Source organism: Netta rufina (genome assembly GCF_964035555.1).
Source record: "Netta rufina genome assembly, chromosome: Z".
Classification (NCBI taxonomy): Eukaryota; Metazoa; Chordata; class Aves; order Anseriformes; family Anatidae; genus Netta; species Netta rufina.
In genome coordinates this window covers 64765276-64786722 of record NC_140126.1, presented here as the reverse complement: position 1 = coordinate 64786722, position 21447 = coordinate 64765276, and the positions used below count along the sequence as shown (strand labels likewise).

General features: G+C 55.2%; 1 protein-coding gene across 1 annotated transcript; it reads right to left on the bottom strand.

Annotated features, from left to right (window-relative positions):
• Positions 1 to 420: 420 nt before the first annotated feature.
• Positions 421 to 19273, bottom strand: B4GALT1 (beta-1,4-galactosyltransferase 1). The gene is made up of 6 exons (XM_084304641.1): positions 18932 to 19273; positions 8987 to 9222; positions 3487 to 3674; positions 2542 to 2664; positions 1326 to 1430; positions 421 to 769 (listed from the first exon to the last, which is right to left on the bottom strand). The coding sequence occupies exons 1-6, from the start codon at positions 19233 to 19235 to the stop codon at positions 634 to 636; spliced, it is 1092 nt and encodes a 363-aa protein (XP_084160767.1). The 5' UTR covers positions 19236 to 19273; the 3' UTR covers positions 421 to 633.
• Between the last annotated feature and the right edge of the window lie 2174 nt (positions 19274 to 21447).

Genomic DNA, 21447 nt, shown 5'->3' with positions numbered 1-21447 from the left:
GAATCCTGACTTGGTTATTCAAAACTTGCTCTGCACACAGAGAAGAATGTTTTGGTCACTGCTAGGAAAAAAAAAAAAGAAAAAAAGACATGATGTTGTCTCCATTAAAAAAAATCTAATGAAATGCGTAAACTTGTACAATTTTAGCAGCATTTTACAGTCCTTCATAAAGTAAAACCAGGAATGAAGTAAAAGGAATGCTTTCATCCACCCAATTTAGAATACTAAAATGTCATGGGCACCAACTGCTGATGCACCACAGTTGTAATCACTAGAACTTGGGTCCAGCAATCAACTTAACATAGGGAGCACTGTCACAGAGAGATGACATTCAATGTTTCTCACCAAAGTAAATATTTACAGCTCTTAGGTACAGCTTCTGGACTTATAAAACAATGGAGAGCTGGAAGGTTGTGTAAAGTCAAAAAAAAGAAAAAAAAAAAAAAAGCCAAAAAAAGATAAAGGAGAATAAAAGCACTTGTCCACCCAATTTGGAGAGGCTTTGGCACACCAAATGAGGCCTTTTTCTTTGTCGTTGTTCATTGCAACTGTTATAAACCCAGAAGATATAAAGCATCAGCGAGGCCAGATGTCCCAGGCAACGTACACAACGTCTCTCTTGTGCCTGCGGTGTTAGCTTTTCGGTGAGCCAATATCCACTGTGATCTTTGTGTACAGAGGGTACTTGTCAGTCCTTAACACCTTGTAGGAGAGCGAATTCAAGCCATCAGAGCCCATTGTCTCCCTTGTGTGAGCAATTCGGTCAAACCTGCGGAAGGGGAAAAACAAACAAACAAGAAAACCTTTAAACAACCCCCACTCCGTGTGACATTTTGATTGCCTCCCGGACAGCAGCTCAGCTCCAGCCCTTAAGAACAGCCTGGGTATCAGCGTGGGTCCCATCAGACCCCTCATTTGGGGAGGCCGAGGGGGTGGCTTTTAGCCAGGAGGAAACAGCCAAGCTTCCAGACCACACCGGCCTTTTACGTATATCTACAAAATATATATATTTTTTTTCTTCTGGTTCTGAATTAAAGCAATGGTTTTATTCCCCCACGACAAGCTGGGAACCACCGCTTGCAGCTTTCTTTGATGTGCACGGGATATTTAAGAAAAGGGGTGAAAGAAATAAAATGGTGAGAGGCGTTGGTGCCATGGTGAAATCTTGCAGAGACGAGAGAGAGAAGGAAACACGGTGGCAAAGGGAAGGGTGCAGCCAGCATGGGGACCGCAAGGCGGGCAGGAGATGGCCAAGGCTCGGGGCGGTGGGGCTGGTTGGTGCAGCGGGGGCAGAGGGATGCAGGCAGAGGGATGCAGGCACGCACCTCTCAGGGTTGGGTTCGTTCTTCCGATCACGCGAGTGGCGAATCATTCTGCACTTCCCAATGACAGCATCTGGCCGCGAGATCCCCATGCCTTTGAACACCAGCCTGTCAGAAGCAGAGCATATTAAACACCCGCAACAGGTGACAGATGAGGGCTGTTCCAGCACGCTCCCCGCTGGCGGCCACCACCCGCTTTCTTCTTCTGGTTGAGGACCTTGCTGTGTGTTTGCAGGCTTGCTAATGCCAGGAGAGGACAGCCAGTCCCTTCCCACGCGTGGGGAAAGAAGACACCCCCCCGCCTGCACCAGGGCCCTGCTACCTCCCTGCACCCCAGCCGGCTCTGCCAGCGCCTGCGTTAACCTTGCTCCAGGCTTTAGACTGGAATTTGAATGGCAGACATCTAGTTTTTAACCCATTTGGAAGGCAGCCAGAAGAGCATTCATTTTTCAAGATGTGAAAGCTGAAGTGCAAGGAAGTGCTGTGCTGGTAGAAACTGAACCGGGGAGTGGTGAAGCAGCACGGGGAGGGGGGCAGCCCGCCGTCATTTCTGTGCTCTCTGCAAGGCACCTGCAGGTCATGGATGCCAATGTCAGACCTCTTCCTTCGTGTCTCCCTTTGAATTTTTATACAGCACCTCCCACCCCTCAAAACACAAGTTCCCAAAGAGGCAACTTCCACCTTTCTTTGAGTGCCTTGCCACACCAGAAGTCACCCCTCGCTTGGGCTATCGAAAAAATGTGCTGAGAATCTGCAGCTGCCTCAGGAAGCTCAGGAGAGCTTGGAAAGCCCAGGGAAAGGACAATGCAGGGTGTGCTCCGCAGGCAAGAAACGTCAGGAGACTCTCACATCCGAGTTCCTACGATGATTTCTCAAAGGGATGGCCCCACCTTCCTGGGGACAAGAAGGTAACACAAACCCACAGACATCTGCCCTCATCTTCAGGCAGAGGAGGGCCTGGCCAGCCCTGTGCAAATACCTTCCTCCTCGTTTGCAATTCTAAGCCTTCCTCAGCCTTCTTCCAGGCAGGAAGCAAGTGCTCAGGGGATTGTTTGGAGCTGCTTAAAACCTGACAGACAAATCCCTCCTGGGAACAAAGGGATGCGCTGCCAGGCTGCAGACCTGGGCGAGCCTCGAGCTGCCTTGGGCTCTGTGGGTGAAGGTCTTCTCCCCCCCAGCTCCCATGGCTCCCGGTGGTGCGAGGTGGGTGCTCATTTACCTGTTGTAGATGTCGTCATCTTCGCCGCCCCAGCCCCAGTAATTGTTTGGGAACCCATTGATCTTTGTGAACTGCTCCTTGCTCAGGGCAGACACGCCTCCAAAATACTGGTTGTAGGGTAACCTGGAATTTGGGAGAAGAGACCATTAGGGGATGGACCTGAGGAGGGGTCACAGTGCCCGTCACCCCAGCCTGGCCAGCAACCCACCCCCAAGACCTACCACAGGACTTGGCTCTGCTTCAGCAAGCAGAGGAACCCCCCGGGGCCAGCATTTCTGCTCGGAGCATCACCTGGCTGCTTGGAGGGCTGCAGGGCCTGGGGCAGGGACACCTGGGGCTTACAACCGGTTTTTGCTTCATGGGTTGAGTTTTTAAACTCAGCCGGGGGGATTTGGCATAGGAAAAATGAAAGAAAGATAGGAAAAGCAAGCCACATCTGTGTTTGCAGCAGCCTGGAGAACCAGCGTGCAAGCTGGCAGGTGCTCTGTTTGTGCTGCCCCCAGACACCAGGGCAGGCCCTGCTGCGGCCTGAAACCAAGCAGCCCCAAAAACACGGGGTCCTGTCCTAAGAATAACGCCCCGCACGGCCTCTTCTAGCTCCCTGCATGGATCTTGCCTTGTGAGATCACCTCACTCTCCAGGCTGGGCTGAAACACCAGCCCCTGACACCACAAAACACAAGGTGGGGCACAGGCACCTGCAGCACAACAGGCCCGATTCTCCCAGCCCCGCATCTGCCTGCCCAGACACTGAAATTTTCAGAAAACGGCTCATTTCTGTGCCCTGCTCCCTCTGCCCCAGCTGCCTGCTCCCACAGGGATGTGAGTGCCAAGGCAGCATTTTTCCAGAGACGTTTTCCCAGGGTTTTGCTGGTGGGTGGGGATGTGTAACGCTGCACCTGGCCTGCGGTGCTCGCGGCAGAGTTAGGAAGGAAATGCCCCTCACCGAAATCCGAATTTATCCATGGAGACAGAGAGGTGCCTTGGCTGGCTATAACATTTGTAGGTGTTCCTGTCATCCATTGGGATTAGGTCGACATCACTAAACACAAAGCAATCATAGTCATACTCTTTCAAAGCCTCCGTGAATCCTATATTCAGCAGTTTAGCACGGTTAAATTCTTCTTCTCCGTCCTGGTGTAAAATAAAAGAAACGCGGTTAAGTGACTTGCATTGAACAGCTGAAATCAGCAGGTCTCTTACCTGTCGCCGGTGCTGCCACGCTGGGTTTGCAGGTCTCTGGCATCCTGAACTGGGGACCGAGTGCTCCTGTGGTGCTCTGGGACCTGGCATCTGAGCTGGTCCCAGCTGCAGGGGCAGCCGAAATGGCCAGACAACGGTGTGGTGGGGGCTCAGGGCCCCATCCCACCCCACACATGGGCACTTCAGGGCTGAGTTTTGTGAGGAGGCTCACAGACTGCAGGGCAAGGAGACGGAGCCTTTCACGGCAGGAAAAAAAATTAAATAAAACAGCAAAAGCAAAAGCGAGATAACCCAAATGACCGCTCTGGAAGGAGGTGCTCGCTCTGAGCACTGTGGAGAGGAACCACGGCTGTGCTTCAGGCTGTGGCCAGGACAAGGACTGTGGGGCTAAACATCTCCAGTGCAAGAAATCAGCCCGGCCTCTCTCGGGCAGAAGCACACGTGGCTTGGCACACACACACGGGCTGGCGGATTGCTGGGGTGCTCTCAGAAACCAGCTCCGGGACCATACCCTGGGGGCACTGGTGGCCTGGGGTGGCTCCTCATCCAGCACCGGGCCCCGCGGCAGCGGCACCAAACCCAAGCCCTGCACGGGGAGCAGTGCTGAAGGAGATTTTTGCCAGCCGGGAGACCCAGCCTGCCAAATCCTTCCCACCTTCCTCTCTCCACAGCCTCGAGCCAAAGGATTGCCCTGCCGTGCCTGGCTCCTGCAGCGTGTGCGTGCGTGTAGGCGTACAAATCGGCTCCCCACCCTGCTGCGAGCTCGCGGTGTGGGACGCAAAATCAAGGCTAGATAAAATGCAGAGAAGCAGCCTGAAGTATCCCGTTTACCTCCTCTCCTGAATGGCTTTGTTTGGTTAATAAATAATCTTTTTAGAAACTGATTAATCCGATCGCTTGGATTAATAATTAGTAACGAAAAACCAAAACTGGTTAATGGATCTGTGGCTGGAGAGCCAAGAATTTAACCGTGAAACAGACACAAATATCTTTCAAATGAAGGATTTAACATGCAAGTGTCAAACCCAGGTTTTCAAAAGCTTTCAGCACCTGCCTGGGGCTTAAATGACTTCACAGGGAGGAGTGAGCTTTAGCGGAGGAGGATCTGAGCCAGTTCTCAGCATCCTCACCTGAAATAAAAGGGTTCACGCAATAACTGAGGTGGTGGGAAGATGATCACCGTCATGCATAAGCAAGAGCTGTGAAAACTGGAGCGCAGAAGATGAAGGAAAGTTGAACAAAGGGGATGGGGAGAGGGAGCGGCTGTGGCTGTGGGAACAGAGGGTTTTTGGCTGCCAGCAAAGGGGCTGCCAAGCCCACGCGCACCCCAGTCCTGCAGCTGGAGTTACGAGCCCCGGCAGAGCCCGTACGGCCGGGAGACTCAACCTGGATGGAGGATCTTGGGCCACGCCAGACGTTGGTCCCCAGAAAATATCCTTCAGGGCCTCTCCCTGCACCAGGAGCTGTGCTTGCTCATTTCAGACCCCTTGGCTGCTCTTCTTGTAGCAGCAGTGCAAGGCGAGCAGCGTGCTCCACGTGGGTTTTGTGATCAGCAGGGGCTCAGCCTGATTTAATCCATGCCTTACGGCAGCCTCTCACTCATCCAGGGGACACTCAGGGATTAACAATTCTACCAGGAGCTGCTTTCTTAAATTTCTCCCCGAATTCTCCCCCCCTGCCCTGGTAAGAGCTTTTTCTTTTTGCAGAAATCTCTGCTTCTTAACCTAAGGCGCTTCAGGAGCATCAGCACACCCCCAGAATCTGGGATCCACATCCCAAAACTTGAAGATGGTGCTGCAGGCTCCTGTCTCTGACTGACTCCCGACTTTGGGAGGGAAAAGGGAAATCTGCTCTCCTGGTGGCCACCCTGTCCAGCTGCACGGCAGCACCGGCGAGGCTGGGGAGTGCAGGCGAGGCGCAGCAGGCAGGAGCCAGCCTCCCGCCCGCCCCTGCTTGGCAGCTCCGCGCCCGTGGGTGCTCATCCCAGGGGCAGGGATGGGTCTGGACCCGCTCTGTTGGAGGGCATCGCCCCAAAAAGCCACGCAGCAGACGGGGGGCTGCCGCTTTGGCACCACCGCCGTGCTCCAGGTGTAGCCTCTGCACCTCTTTTTCTGGGCTTTCAACAAGAAAAGGTGCGCTCCAAGCACTTTTTTTTTTTTTCCCCTGACAATTTTTCCCCCTGTATTCTCTCGTCCAGGAGCTCAGTCCACATCAGAAGCCAGCGCTGGTGCTCAGCACCTGTTTCTGCCTCACAGATTTACTCCCTGTGTCCCTTCCAGCACTTGTAAGCCCATCCCCAGCCACCAGCCCATGAGAGACTGGCATAAAGGGGCACAGCTGGCTGCCTTGGATGGACAGGGGATGATGCTGGCTCCTGCTGGCACCTGGAGAAGATCAGCTAGGCTTCTCCTCCTTCCCTTTGCTGGATCTGGTTTGCTCAGCTAGCCCCACCAAAGGGTGCTGCCTTCTTTCAGCTGGGGTGTACGGAGCTGAGACTCACACTAAGAGGCTTGCAAACCTGCAAGTTGCCACCTGAACAGTGGTGTCACCCCAGTTTTGCCCTGTCTCGCACTCTGAGGCAGGAGGCAGCCCTGGCACACCCCACGAAATAACAGGAACGGGCGTGATGCCACACACACACACGCAGACACACGCATGCTCTCCGGAAAATTGCTACTAAGGGTGCTGCAAGTAACACCGGGGACCAGTGGAAAATGCAGTTTTTAGGGAATTTGCCATGCCTCCTCTCTCCTGAACTCCAGCTTGGTGCACGAGGTCTCCGACACATGGGCAGTGGCACCCGCTGAGGTGCAGCAAGAAAACTTGTTTTGAAACCTGAGTGCACGGATGTCCTGGCACGCACAGCAGCTTGTGGAGCAGCAGCACACAGTCCACCCAAAGCGACTGCGACTGCACAGCTACTGCAGGCTCGTGGTCTTGTGAATGCAACAGGGAGCACATGGGCGACTGCAGGAGCGAGCAGGACTACAGCAGGCTTGACAAATTCGCCGCTGCCTTCTCCTGCCACGAAGCCAAGCCTGTGCTTCATCAGCTGGGTGTGCTGCCAGCCGTGCATCTCTCATCTCAAGCTTATCTGAGGGATCCTCCAGCCGCTGCTCCACGTGTCAGGTTTGGGTTTTGCTGGGCTGGGGAGGGGCAGATGTAGCACACATTTTCCACTGGCTCCTGTTACATGCTGGACATCTTACGAACATCGTTCCCCTGACTCCAGCCAAGCCCTACTCTGAGGCATTCAGGCACGCAGGAACAGCATGGTGGAGACACAACGGGCTCGAGAGGGAAACGCATTGTGCTGAAAGGAAGAAGTTTGACATTACCAGTGCAGCAGTAGCAGGGCTCAGCGCTCCTCTTTCTTTCTATGAGATGCAGAGGACAGAAGAGCACGTAGGCAGCGTGTAAGAATCAGATCACACAGTAATTCTCCTTGCTTCAGTGATTGCTTTGCTATAGACAGGATTAACAAGTAAAGGTAACATTTCCCCACTAGAAGGAAAAATAAAACAAAACAAAACAGAACAAAACAGAACAAAACAAACAAAACAAAACGAAAAAAAAAAAAAAAAAAAAAAAAAAGGAGGGCAGATGCAAAGGGAAGGACAGACAAGAAAAAGAGAAAAGCAATTGTCAAGACAGCAGAGAAATAAGACCATTATCCCACTGTACTTCTGGCAGAATTAACACATTTTCTGTGCATCTCTCCATTCAGTGTTCCCACTCACCCTGGAGAGACACATCCCATGGGCTCACCAGCACTGACCGTGCTGCCTCTTCCAGACACAAGTTCACAAGAGGCATGAGGAAGGAGAGTATTTATTTTGCCAGTCAAGCAGCCTTGCTTACTAACCTATTATATCGGACCACAGGATGTGTCCAGGACACATACACCCAGCATGCTGGACGTCACTCCCGCTCCCGCTTTGCCCAAAGGGGTGAGTTAAAAAAACAAAAACAAAACAAACAAATAAAGAACATTTCCTTAAATGACTTGTGTGAGGGTTCAATCACTTGAGAGCACACGGGCGTAGCACCAGAGGACAGAGCACCAGAGGAGAAGAGCAGGGCAAGGCGGGCTGCACAAACCCTCACCGCGGCAGCGCTGGGAGCTGGGGCCAGGCCGGGGCCCTGCCAGCCCACAGGACACCAGCATGGCTCTGTGCTATCCAGCCCCTCACTTCCCTCACCCCGTGGCTCTCCCGATGGGGAAACACCAGCCCCAGCCGTGCTGCTGGCTCCACACCACCAGCAGCTCCTCCTGGATCGCCGTGAGGGCCGCGGCACCCGCCCCTCCAGCCGCACCGTGACACCCGCAGCCATGTGGGCCAGACTGAGGTGGCAGGATCTGCGTTTGAGGAAGCAGGCTGCTTCTCAGTTCTGTGAAAACTGAGACCAAAACGGGACAAAGAGCAATAATGCACTGTGGGGCTGTGCTTCCAGAGGCCTGCTGGGACCAACAGGGCTGCTGCTGCCCTGCCACGCTGCTGCCCGCACGCCATAAGCCCCTCCAACACCCAATTGTTTAAGCACCATTATGGAATAAATTAAGATTTATGTTGCTTGAAGTGAAATGTACCTTTTTCTTTTTTATTTTTTAAGGCAAGTCTACGTCCTCCAGATACCAAGGAAAAAAATGACGAGCACCCCCCACACCCTGTGGCTGCCTGTTCCTGCTCTGCTCTGTTGGCCTGAAGACAGCCACTTACCTGCTGCGCTGCGGCACCTTCCTTTTGTCCATCCTGACACTTTATGCTTTATTACTAACCATGAACAAAAGCTGCTCACTTCCTCGAGTGAAATCCTATGGCTTTATGTCACACTTAATTCCAGATCAGGTATTAAGGCTACCCGGTCAGCTTACAGCTCTGTGTGCAACCCCTGCAGCAGTTCCTGTGAAAAGGAACTTTTCAAAAGAGAAATGAGATTGGGTTGGGCTGTTAGGGATTTTTTTTCCTCCTGACCAACAAGCTTCTTCAACCAGAGTCTTTTTAGAGTTAGCTATGCCTGACCGGAGGAGCAGACTCCAGGTTTTCCATCAAAATCGTCAGAGCAAAATTGTTCATATTCATTTTCTTGTGCTTCACCTTGTTTTTTAATTGCCTTTCAAAGCAACCTGACGCCTGCCTGCCAACCCACTGCCACTCAGGATAAAGTAACCACTCCTTTGTTTCAGGGGGCACGGGCACCGCTGCAAGAGTGTCAAAAGCCCCGTGTCCCCAGCATCTTACCTGGTTGATAACATACACTCCATAATCTAGCTGCTGCCTTTGAAGAATTGGGTGCAGGTAATAGAGCCAGTACTTCAGGTGCTCCTCTCGGTTTCTGAATGGGATGATTATTGCTACTTTCTGAAGTGCTTTACAGTCCTTTGGAGCGAAACGACCTCCATCTTTGACCTGTGGGTTTATTCTCGCCACCTCTTCCAGGTTCACGGGCTGGGAGAACTCCACGCGTAGTGCCCCGACTGGAAGAAAGGCAGAGCACACAGCCCGTTAGCACGCCCCGACGGCCACGCACCATTTATTTCCACAGGCATGCATCCCTCGCGCACAGATATTCACCACTCTCATTTTCTTGTTTTCTTGTTTGTTTTTTATTAAACACAGGCTTGGATCTAAGCGAAATCCCAGTGGTGCACGGAGGTGTGAAGCTGGGGCCAGCTGTACCTGATGCGACCACACGCCGCCACCCAGGGTGAGCCTGCAAACACTCCGGCCCCATGATATCAGACCCCAGTGAAGCCGCTGGTGCCTGACAGCTCTTGAACATCGCACGGCCGTGCTTCTGCTGGCACACACATCGAGGAACCAGCCCGGAGCAGGGCGCTGTCCCCTGCGCTCCCACCCACCTCGTGCAGCGTGAGAGTCGGGCGCTTCAAAAATAGCCCCGCTCTCCTGCCGACGTAACCACTTACGCCAAGGCTGCCCACATGCAAAGCGAACAAAACCCCCTTTCTTTCTTTTTTTCTTTTTTTTTTCTTACAGATGCTCTCAGTGTTCCGACAGCGTGCCCATTATTTATCAAGAGTCCTGTGCTAGCGTGGCTATAAATAAAACTGGCAGTATGTCCAGATTTGCATGCAGTTGGCGATTCCTGCACGTGGTTTCAACAGCGGCAGGTTTTGAAACTGCCAGATTGATCGGTGCCATCACTGGTGCGTAAAAAACTGAGAAGCCCCCTGGCAGCACTTCAATTTCAGGAGCCAGACAAAGGCAACGCAACACATGGGGTGAGCACGGCGCCAAGGAGCAGTTTTTGGATGCCCTGCTGGCACAGGCTGCCCCAGCCCTGACAAACTGACCCGTGGAAGAAGGCTGATGAGCGGCACCGCTCCCCGGGGAACCACTGCTCCCTCTGCCCTGCCCTGTGCTCGGTGATAGTGAGCTAATAAATCAGCCTGAGGTGCCCATGAGGCTGCCCTCTGCCTGCACGCCCAGCCACCAGCACAGATCGGCTCCAGCGGGAACACCGCTGTCTCCGTACCAGCAAACCCCGTGCACAAAGCTGAAGGTTTTTGCCATAAACGCTAGGCTGGGCATCACTCCTGAAAGATTTGGCTGCTGCTTCTCCTCCCTCTCCTCCACCTGGGTGCGTGTGCACTGGCACACAGGTTTCACCTTGGGGCCAGCAGCTCCTCTCTGCATTTGCTGAAGACGCAGCCACAGCGTGTGGACTCGCAGCGTGCAGCACACAAACCCCTAGCTGTGACTGCTGCTGCAACCCCCGGGCAGGATCGGGGCTCCACGGCCAGGCTGGGCTTTGCAGAGGGGAGCCCCACCACAGGCACTGGGCAGTGAGCCCCCAGAGAAGGGGCATTTTTAGAGATATTTAAGGCTGTGACCGATACGAGCAACCTTGTACGTACCCAACTATGTGCCTTCTGACACAACTGGGGAGGTGGAAGTGATACTGCAGCTCGGGCTCATTCCCAGGCTATTTTTCTACAAGTCATTTTAGGTGGGGCGCGCTTCACAGCCCTGTGCTCGCTCTGGCTAGAGATGACCTGCTGAGGATGCGGGCATGCTCAGCACACCCCCGGGGCAGCTCTGCCACCTCACTCGCTGCCAGCACAGGGGAAGCGAGACCTTGCAGGCAGAGATGTCACGGATGGGATGCGAAGGCATCTCCCGACAGCTCTCACACCCACTGGCAGAGCTGCTCAGGCGCAGGGGGGCAGGCTCAGCCCGCAAGAAGAGGTGTCTGAATGCAAGCAATTGACGGGGAATGGTGCCTGCCCGCTGCCAGCTCCCCGACTGCAGCTGGAAGCGTGCCACAGAACGTGCTGACCCTTGGGCAGCACGAGCCCTGAGCATCCATACCACCACTCCGTGTCTTTCAGCAGCACATCGGCCACCTACCACAGGGTCAGGGGTGTTGGGGAACGATGGACACGAGCGCTGCCTGCATGCAGGGGTGGCCGGACTGCTGGTCCTTCGGGAGGGCAGGTCTCCTGCAGGGCATCCCGCCCGCCTCGCAGCTCCGTGGGCTGCTCAGCAGGGAGCAGGGCTGACCACGATCAGCCTGCTGCGGCACCAGGCAGGATCCCAGCGCGCTGCTCCCCAGGGAAAAAATTAACAGCGATGACAACAACGACGAGAATAATGATGATCTGCCCAGAGCAGATGCGTTTTGCATGGGGTAAGTGGGAAAGTTTTTATGCTTTCCAGTTCCCATGTTCAACAGTTGCTTCTGTGTTTCCCTCCCAGCCGAGAAGGAAGCAATTTCTCCAACCTAGGCGTTAAGCTCCCATTACCACTGCGCTGCCCAAGCCCCTGCAGCCTGCCAGCACCCGCAGGGTGCATTGCAGCGGGGGGAAGGCGCAGGAAGGGGAGGTATCGCGTCAGGAAGGGGCACACACGGCGCAGCATCACTCCCCACAGTGGCACCTCGACAGCTTGGCAGCCCTGCCAGCAGCTGGCAGAGCAGCAGGGAGCGAAGGTGGGCCGCTGAGCCCAATGTGCACAAAAATCTGTCTTCGGCAGCGCGTGAGCTCGGGGAGCCACAGGCAGGGTGTTTGTGCAGGCTGGCAGCTGCAGCCCTCCCAGGTCACTGCGCATCCTGCCGAGCCCTGTTCCTGCCTGCATCCCACCCAGAAGCTGGGAGGTCAGGCAGGAAAAGAGAGGAGAGGAAAGCAGCCGTGATAAGAGCTGGCTGCAGAGGGCAGATTTAACAGCTTCGGGGGCTGGAAGGGAGGCTGATGAGGAACTATCTGCAGCACTCCCCTCCTGCTGCGAATAAAGTCAGTTTTAAGCGTAGCACACTTAAAGTCCAAGTCCGCGAGTGCTCCTCGAGTACTGCCTCTGTAGTTCTCACAGCACCGCCGCTAAGCTCAGCTGGACGTAGGTCACCCAGCTAGGAAATTCACTGGCATCAGTAAGGATAGGAAAATGTAAAAATCCGGACGAGCTGCTTTCACAGAATGCCTGAAAACAAATCAGACCTCGCAGGGCCACGCAGCTGACAGCGAGCAGCAGCAAAATGCCACCCGGCACAAATCGGTGCTTGCCGTTCGCCTCCCAAGCAGGGCAAGTGCAGAATGAGAGCTGCAAGCACGGGCTTCTCAAGCAGAGACCGGGGCCACGGCTCCAGCTGCACATTTTGGATCATTTTGACTGCCTGGGTAGCGAGCAGCCCCAAGGATGCTGACCCAGGACAAGAGCTGCGGATGCCAAGAGAAGGTGTGAAGTTTGCCATGGGTGCTGTCACACTGGCTAAAACCGTATCCTGCTCCGTGTTTGCTGTGTAAACTTTCCGGCCCAATTCACTTCATCTCAACCTCTCTTCTGCTTCCGCTCAGAGTGGCTGCCTGACACAGGAGCTGCTACTCTGCACTGGGCCTCTGCCAAGCACACACCTGTGCGGCAGCGCCGCGAGGACATGCAGCCCCGGTAACGCGCGGAGCACGGAGCTTGGAGGCTGACATCTCCTGGGTTCGCCTTCAGAGCTCCCACGAGCCTCGCTGCATGCTTTCAGCACAAGAAAGTCTTGAAAATATGCTTAAGGGGCTGCCAGAAATTTGGGACGGACGCAGAAGCAGCGCCTCACACCCGAACACCTCGGAGGTTTTAGGTGGCAGTGGAAGGGACCGAAAAAAAACAAGAAGCAGCCAGCTGCCTCCCACCCCCCATCTCTCTCGCTCAGAAACATTTCTGCTCAGCTTCAAACAAAAGGTGCACAGGAAGAGCTCTGCACAGGCACAGGCGCCAGAGGAGCCGGTGTGGTTCGCACAAACAGGAAACAGTTTCTCAAACGAAGCGAAAGGTGAGGCTCGCAAAAACCTGCGGGGAGCAAAGTGCCCTGCACAAAGGGCCCAGCATCTGCCCAGCCTGATGCTGCAAGCTGTCTAAGAGCTGCCCCGGCCGGGCTCAGGGTGGGCACGGGTCTCAGATGTTTAATTTGGTGAGAATGAAAGGAAAAGCAGGCAGCAGGGAGGCTTGAAAGATGCTTTCCTCCAGCAGGCGGGCAAGGAGGTTTCCATCGCCCTGCTACCGAGCCACGCGTGCGCCTGTGCTGCCACAGGCAGGGCAGGCAAGCCTGTGCAGAAGGAAAACTGGAAAAGAGAAGCAGAACTGGCAGAGAGAAACAAAAAAGGCTCTCTGCAGGGCCCGAACAGAAAAGGGAAGGGCCCGCCGACCGCACCGACACAGGCCTCGCCGGGAAAAACAAAACCAGCTCCACCCCGGAAAGCCTCAGCCCCGGGCTGGGGAGCAGGGGTTGCCCCGGCCCCCAGACCCACGTGGCAGCCCCAGGGAGCAAGCTGTGGGACGGGGCAAGCCTGTTCTTTCTGCCCAGGGCAGCCTCCAGTCTGGCTGTAAACGTCCTGGTGGGGGGAAAAAAATCCTTCCTGAGCACCGGGATCCGTTTCCTTCGGCCGGCCTACGCTCACGGAGCTGTGTCCTCCTGCAGACATCAGCTCTGCTGGCGTGAGGCCGCGCTCCTGGAGCCCGGCACGTGCCCTCGCTCGTCCACCACCACGAAAACGGGCTGAAAAATACAAGGATTCACACCAGCCTGCAGCGTTTGGATGCAGACTGACTGCAAAAGATAGCCCGGGCACGAGTTCTGAATCCAGCCCCATACGACACCTACTCCAACACAAGGCCTCACACCAGCGCACAGTGTCTTAAATTTATTTATTTTTTTATTAAATTGTGCTTTCCACGAGAAAGTGCTTCGGGGAGAGAAGCAGAGTCCTCCCTGGTGGCTGCAGCCCAGCTCGCACCCGGCGGACGGTCTGCATGCGATTAGCCCTGCTCGTGCTGAGGCTCGCTGCAGGCTGCCGCCGCGAAATTAAATTCCAGACCCTCGAACGGCAAACTTAAAACAAACAAACAAAAGAGACTCCCCGGCTGCTCGGAGCAGAAAAAGGCTGAGCTGCCTCTCCGCCAGGAAAACCCCACCCTGCCGCAGGACGTGCGGACGGGCGGGCGGACAGGAGGACACGGGAGGCCTCCTGGTCCCGTCCTGTGCCCTTGGGCCGCACCTGGAGCCCCGCAGAGGGGGAGCGAGGAGAGAGGAGCAGCCCTCTTTCAGGCAGACAGCTGCCTGGGGACTGCTCGGGGACTGCCCCGGGACTGCTCTGCTGCAGCGAGAGCGAAAATCTCCGGGAGGCAGCTGGGAACCAGGCTGTCTGCAGAGCTGCCGAGGTGCTGATGTGCGCCTCGCCGCACGCTGCGTGACACCGAGGGAAAGGCGGCCTCCCCGTGGAGCAGGGCTGGGCAGCAGGACCTCCCCTAGCCTGTCAGGATGGTGGCACTGCTCCTTCCACATCCCCCAAACGCCCGGCCTTCATCCCCTCCGCTTCACCCCGAAACCCCTCTGGCAGGTGTGGGCACCGTGCCCTGCCCGCCGGGGTCTGAGGAGCTCCACACCGGGACAGGGCGGCCAAGGGCTCAGCCCATGTTTGCATCCAAGTGCAGCTGCCTCTTTCCAAGCATAACTTGGCCCAATTTCCAAAAAAAAAAAAAACAACAAAAAACCAACCCTAGCTGTTGCTTCAGATCAGTGCTGGCAGGGAAACAAGCACGTTATAAAACACTAGACGCACGAGATGGAAAACTTTCCTTTTCTCTCCGGCGCACCCCATGTGCTGCGCCGCGTCCCCAAAACGACTGCTCTCCAGGAAGGCACAGTGCCTTTCTGAGCTAGTCTGCGAGCCTAATTAATAATAATCCAAGGCTGTTCCTTCGAGGAGACGAGGAGAAGTGAGGGGTTGTGCTGGGGCAGGGATGCTCGGTGCTGAGAAAGCCTGCGCTTCCCAAGGGAGATGTGCTCCAGACCATGGGGATGGTCGTGGTGCTGCCAGCCAAGCTGCCAGCAGCATCATGCATCCACTCCAGGCCAAACACCTCTGGCATATTCTCTGGAGAAGCTGAGCACAGACTCTTTCGAGGCCAAAAAAGCCCTAACCTTCAGCAAACCGGTCCACGTGTTAGCTCCCCCTCTCCAGGCCCTCTCCATGCCCTTCTCTTCAAGTTTCAGTTTTACTTTTACAGAATGACATACTCCAGGGCATCCCCTCCGAACTGTCCTCCTAACACCCGCCCCGTGGGGCTGCTGGGCGAGGATCTGCCAAACCCCAACGGCACCAGTACCGCTGGCTTTCTTAGGAACTGGTGTTTCCAGCGCCCCGGGATGCTGGACACCTCAAGATTTCCACTCTCTTGCCCCAAATTATGCCCTGCCAGGGTTTTGCTGATGCTAAGGCGTCCTCTGTCCCTGTTCATGAAATGTCCACAGGCAGTGGGCCCTTGCACCAGTAAGATCTCCAGCTTTTTCAGGCAGCACGTAACCTATAAGTCCTTCTGCCACGCAGACACGAAGCATCACCACACGTTTTACGGAGAACATCTGCTCCCACGTTGGTGGAAACCATCAGTGTCTCCATGTAGGACTCTGATTTACCATGGAGTTTTTATTTTCATTTTGATGATTTCCCTAAATTATTAGAGTTTGGTGTTGCTACGTTCTCTAAGCCTAAATCTGGGGGCAAAAAGCCACAGAGCTGGACACCTCCCTGCGGCGTGTTTCGGGCACTTGGCTCGTCTTTGCCATGCGACGCTCATGGGGCTGAGGGTGATGCCACGTCTCTTCAGTCTGCCATCCCTCTGCCAGCCGCACCTGGTATCTAAATGTGGGTCAAAAATTGCAAAAAGAGACAGCTGTATTCTAAAATAACTTCCATAAACAACACGTGCTCTCGACCTGCCAGGACTCAAAAATGACATCCCTGAAGTACAGATAAGCCTGCCCATGAGGTTCTGCCTTGCAGACTTCTGGCACCAAAAGATAAGTGCTGCTTGTAGATGAGCTCTTTTGCGTGGGGATATTGCCACCAAGGGAGCTGCCTCCTTCCTCACTCCTCACTGAAATCCGGAGGCAGAAAACAGCACCACCACCGAAAGACATGGACCTCATGGGAAGGGGAGGGGAAAATCATTTGACTTTTTTGAAAGCATGCAGGTCGGCACATACACTAGTTCTGTAGAGCAACTCTTGATTTTTTTTATATATTTTAATTATTATTTTTAAAACTATGTTGTTCTACAGCTGGCAAAAATCGTAACAGTTTAGGGGATGGTCACTGGCAGCACAGAGCTGGATTTTAGCTTGCATTTGCCTTTCGGGCTCCTAGGAGGCTGAAATTTCAGTAAGCGGGCTCTGCTTCCAGGTATCCCATTTAAGCCACTTATTGGCATGCAGCTCTCAGCTGGAGCATAAACGCTTTTATTACCTTGTATTAAGGAACTTCAGAGCTGTTAAGGATTTTTCGTTCAAGTTTTACTTACAGCGTTGTCTCACCAGCCCTAATTCCTGCTTTCAAACGATAAGCAAAGGCAAACGAACCATAAAAGCAGGTTAAGTTCAGCAGCTTCATGTCGAGATTAAACCTCGCATTCAGCTGATGTGTTTGCCCAGGAGCCAGGCAGCAGGGACTGTCAGCTGCTCTCTCTGAACATCACTCGAAGGGAACCTCGGGGGCTCTGAAGGCAGTATCTGGCTATTTGACTGCTCAAGACGCCAAACCAGCTCAGTCACACATCCCCGGAGTGATTCATCACATGCTTCCCAATGAGGCGGGGTGGGGGGGTGGGGAAGAACGGAAAAGAAAGAGAAAATGAGGTGTGTGCCCGTGAACCCAGGTCTGTGCCAGGGGGAACGGCGCTACCTGCTCACAGCACAGCACTGCCCTGTGGCCTGGGGAAGGAGGGAGCCCCAGGAAGGTCCTTGCTGGTTCCTGCTCGTTGCAGCTACACTGATAAGCAGCTTCACCTATGCTGAAAAGCAGCTTTGTGCGGAGAAAGGAGGCTTTTTTGTTTGTTTGTTTTTGAATTCTGAGTGGGTGAATTAAGCCTCAGAAATGCCTGCAGACATTACACCTCTCCATCCCCCACGCTGATCACAGAGATACATGAGAAGATTATCAGAGCAGACTTAGCTCTGACCAACGTCCGAGGTACGACGGGATTGTTTTACAAATGCTGCCTGCCATCAAAACATGAACCAAAAAAAGTGGTAAAAAATATTTTTTTACCCCAGGCCAGTTGGGTTTCCTACTGACATGCTGGCTAGATGTTTCGCAGCCGTGCGGGTGCCGTGCCAACCTGCACCTGAGCGCAACCCCACGAGTGCTGCATGCAGCAAAGCTGGAAACTATTTGCCTATTGTGCTGCTCAGAGCTACTTTCTGCTCGGCCCTGTGACTCTGAACATCTGCAGCCACTTTCAACAGCCTCCTCTGGCCTCTTAGCACCGGCTGCCAATTGCACTGAAGACAAAGTGTACTTGAGTTGATCCTCCAGCCACCAAGGCTGAAAATGCCTTGAGTCCTGGGGACACAGAGCAGCGTTTCTCTGAACTCTGGGCATTTCGAAGCACATGACTCGCTCCTGAGAGGATCAGGGTGAGCGGAGATGGCTTAAAGCAAAGCCATGCTCATAAAGGGCTCCCACATCCACTTCACGAGGGCAGGCTTGCAGAGCCGCTTTCAACTTAAAATTGATGCACGGGGAAAAAGTGAAAGACACGAATCAAAAACAACAACAAAAAAACACAACGCAGTTCCTTTTGGTGACCTCAAAACCGCCTTCCTAAAATAAGAAACCAGTCATTTGTTATTCAGATGCATTGATCCATAAACAGCTGACCAGCGAGTACCGAGAGAAACTATGAATTTCTGTGTTGCTTTCATTAACTGAAAACCACAGGTAGCTGCTTGAAAGCCTCTTCTCCCTTTATGATCTCCAGCAAATAAAAAAAACACCCTCGGAAACGTGGCACCTCAGCAAGGAGCCAGGTGATGGGTGCCCAGACTCCAGGGGCAGGTGAGGATGGGCTGGGATGCCAGCGGGATGAGCTCCCCTACCTGCGAGGCACCCAGCAGCAGCAAGCTGGGTGGAAAAGAGCTGAAAGTCTGCTCTTTCTATTTTTTCCTCCTCTTTTTTTTTTTTTTTTTTTTTTTGTTTTCTCTTCTCTGCCTCATGACAAAGCCAGCGGATGCGAGCAGCTACGGGAGGAGGCTGATGCAGAAACCCGGGGGGGATGGCAGGGGATGCAGCCCCGGGGAAGGCCTGCGGGAGCCGGGCTCCAGCCCGCACCAAACCCACGCCAGGCTGCCACGTATCAGGATACTGCATCACGGGTCCACAAATGCGGGAAGCGCCGCCGGGATGCGCACAAGCCCTGCGCCCCACGGCTCTGCCCCACGGCTCTGCCCCACGGCCCCGTCCCAGCCGGCGCGGCTCCCCCCAGCGCGCACACAAAGGGCGAGCGGAGCTCGGCGCAGCCCGCCCGCTCCTTCCTGCGAGGCGTTGCGCAAGGGGAGGTATTTTTGGGTAGAGTTCCCAGAGGAAATTACCCAACCTCTCCAAGACACCAGAAGGGAAACCTCTCGCCCGGGGAAAGCACCAGAGGGGGCGGAGGGGGGGGGGGGGGGTCCGCGACGCCACCCCCGAGCTGCGACACCCGTGGGGACGGGGGCTCGCCGCCCCGGGGGCGCGCACAGCGCTCGGGGAGGGTGTGGGGGCTCCGCTTGGTGCCCCCCTGCTCGCCCCGTCCCCTCCTGGCCTCCGCCACCGCGGGGGCGTCCCCGGTGCCCCCCGGGGGGGCTGTCACAGCCCGCGGCCAGCGAGCCGCGGCCACCGGGGCGGGGGTCGCCGTCGGGGGGGCACTCACCCAGCAGCGGGGAGGGCTCGGGGCACGGCCCCGGCGGCAGAGGAAGCGTGGGCGACGGCGACGCGGGCTGGGGTCGGGGTCGCGGCCGCGGGCGGGCGTCTGTCGGCGGCGGCTGTCGCGACAGCGGCTGCGAGGCGTTGGCGGGGGGCGGGCGGCGCGGCGGCGGCTCGGGGCTGCGCGGCGGCCCCAGGGCGCTGCCCGCCAGGTAGTAGAGCAGCGTGGCCGAGAGGTGCAGGGCGCAGAAGGCGACGAGGAGGCGGCAGGCCCGCTGCAGCGAGGTGCCGGGCAGCGACGGCTCCTTCATGCCGAGGCGCTCTGCCGCCCGCCCCGCGCCGCACCGCGCCGACGACGGGCACCGGGGGAGCGGGGCGGGGGCGCCGGCGGCTCCGCCCGGACGGGGGCGGCCCCCCAGCACCCGGGCCCGCCCGCAGCCTCCGCCCGAAACGGGGGAGAGGGGCTGGCAGCCCGGGGGTGGGCAGCGGAGAGGGGTCGGGGGCTGGCGAGGCGCCGCCGGGCAGCCCGGGGTATCCCCCTCTCCGGTGCCGTGTCCCCGCGGAGGTGTCCCCTCGGAGGTGTCCCCCTGCCCGGGGGGTGTCCCCGCAGCCCTGCCCGGCTCGTTGATGCCCTCAGGTGGGAGCCGTGGTGGTCAGCAAGCCGCCCGTGGCCCTGCTGCCCCCCGGGGCTGGGGGTGGAGGCTGGGCGCACACACGGCCCCGCCGCCACACACGTACCCGGGCCTCGGGGAGCGCTGCGGGGACAGCGGGGGACACCCGGGTGGTTTGCCAGGGCAATAAGTAATCCTCACGACCTAATGCTTCTCTTTACTTACACATTTCTCGTTTCTTCCTGACACCTTCTGTGAGTGAGTCCAGTACTTAATGCTTTGCTTGAACCGTGTGAGCATCAGGATGCCAATGCAGCCATCCGTGACACTAATGCTATTGCTACTGATATTCTCGGTCAGCATTCGAGTAAGCACCAGCTCGTAAGTTGCCTCCTTGAATGAGCAAACCCATCTTTCAGACCCTCAGGACCTCCAGGTATCTGCTCTGGATCAGTTAGCAAAAGGCAACCCCAGCAACATGACTCCGAGCAGAGCAACCATTCGTCAAGACTTACAGGTCAGTCCAAAGCTTCCCTGTTTCACTGCTGCCAGCAAATAATCCATGTAAATTTTGTCTTTTACTTCTTTCAGCTTTGAGCTGGCTGCTTGTTGGGAAAGTTTCTGTGATGCAGAGAGAGTCAGACCTCAACTGCAACTGAAGGTAGAGTCAATTTGATTTCCCTTCAAGCTCTTAAATATGTCATGCCATAAATTTAGCAAGTGATTGCAGAAGAAGCTTGTACAGTGTCCAGTACAAACATCATACAGTTCGGAAGTCTTCAACATACATTTCCACATAGTTCTGTTGTAGCATCCTGCCATAGAAAGCAGCTATGTTTTGTGTGAGTGGTATAACAACTTCACTATTTTTGCCATGAAACCACTGCTTTGCAAATGCTCAGAAGGGCTTTGGAATCAGAGCAAAGCTTACAGATGAAAGCATCCTCTGCTGCTGTTGGAGATCATTTACATTCTGTGTAGATACAGGTGTGCAGTCATGTATGAATAGGTAAATATAGGTATGCGCAGTTAAGTACATAATGACACACTTTTTTATTTTTTTTATGACGGCACAGAGGCAAGATGTTCTACTGAATAAGAGAATAAGGAAATAGAAATGCTTGTCTTAAAGGACAAATGCTTTCGTGCCTACCCTTAGGCTCTCATTCGCTCCGCACGTTGTCCCTCTCCAGCCAGCAGTCTCCACCCTGGCCCAACCTTGATTCTTGTTCTCAGAGATTTGACCTTGCTACGTTATCATACCAGCTTCACGGTACTACAGATGTTCTTTTCCGGTGAAGGTAATTTTTAGCCTTTTTTGTCCTTGCAGATAACCGGTATGTAACTACACTGCTGTGCCGCACACGGGCATGTCTGCCAGTCCACCATACCTGACGACTTGTAGCTCTGATTTTAATCAAACTTGGCAGATGGAAGAGATCATAAACACCCAACATGCGTGCTGAAACAAGCCATTGGGGTGCAACAGCGTGAAGGTTCGCTGATATGTGGCGAGACATTCGTGGTTAGGCATTAAAGTACGAGGAGCAGTAGGGAGGTTATAAGCCCCATCACCCCCAAAGAGCAGCAAAGCCCTTGAGGGGCTCAGCAGGATCCAGGACAGGACATGAATATGTGCCAAAGCGGGGTTTGCAGGTGCCACAGCCAGCAGGAGGATCCACAGAAGTCTGGTCTGTCCCCCTGTGCCCTGCCAGTGTCCTTGTGCTGCCCACGGGGATACCACACAGTGCCCACACGGACAGGCCTGTGCACCCTCCCTGGTGGTATGAGACCAGGGGGCAACTCCTCAGCCCCTCTGCAGCCGTGGGTCACCGTGGCCTCCGAGGCGTGCAAGATGCCAGGGATGTCAAACCAGTACTGGCTCTGCAGAAAAAAGCCCCGGGGAGGCTAG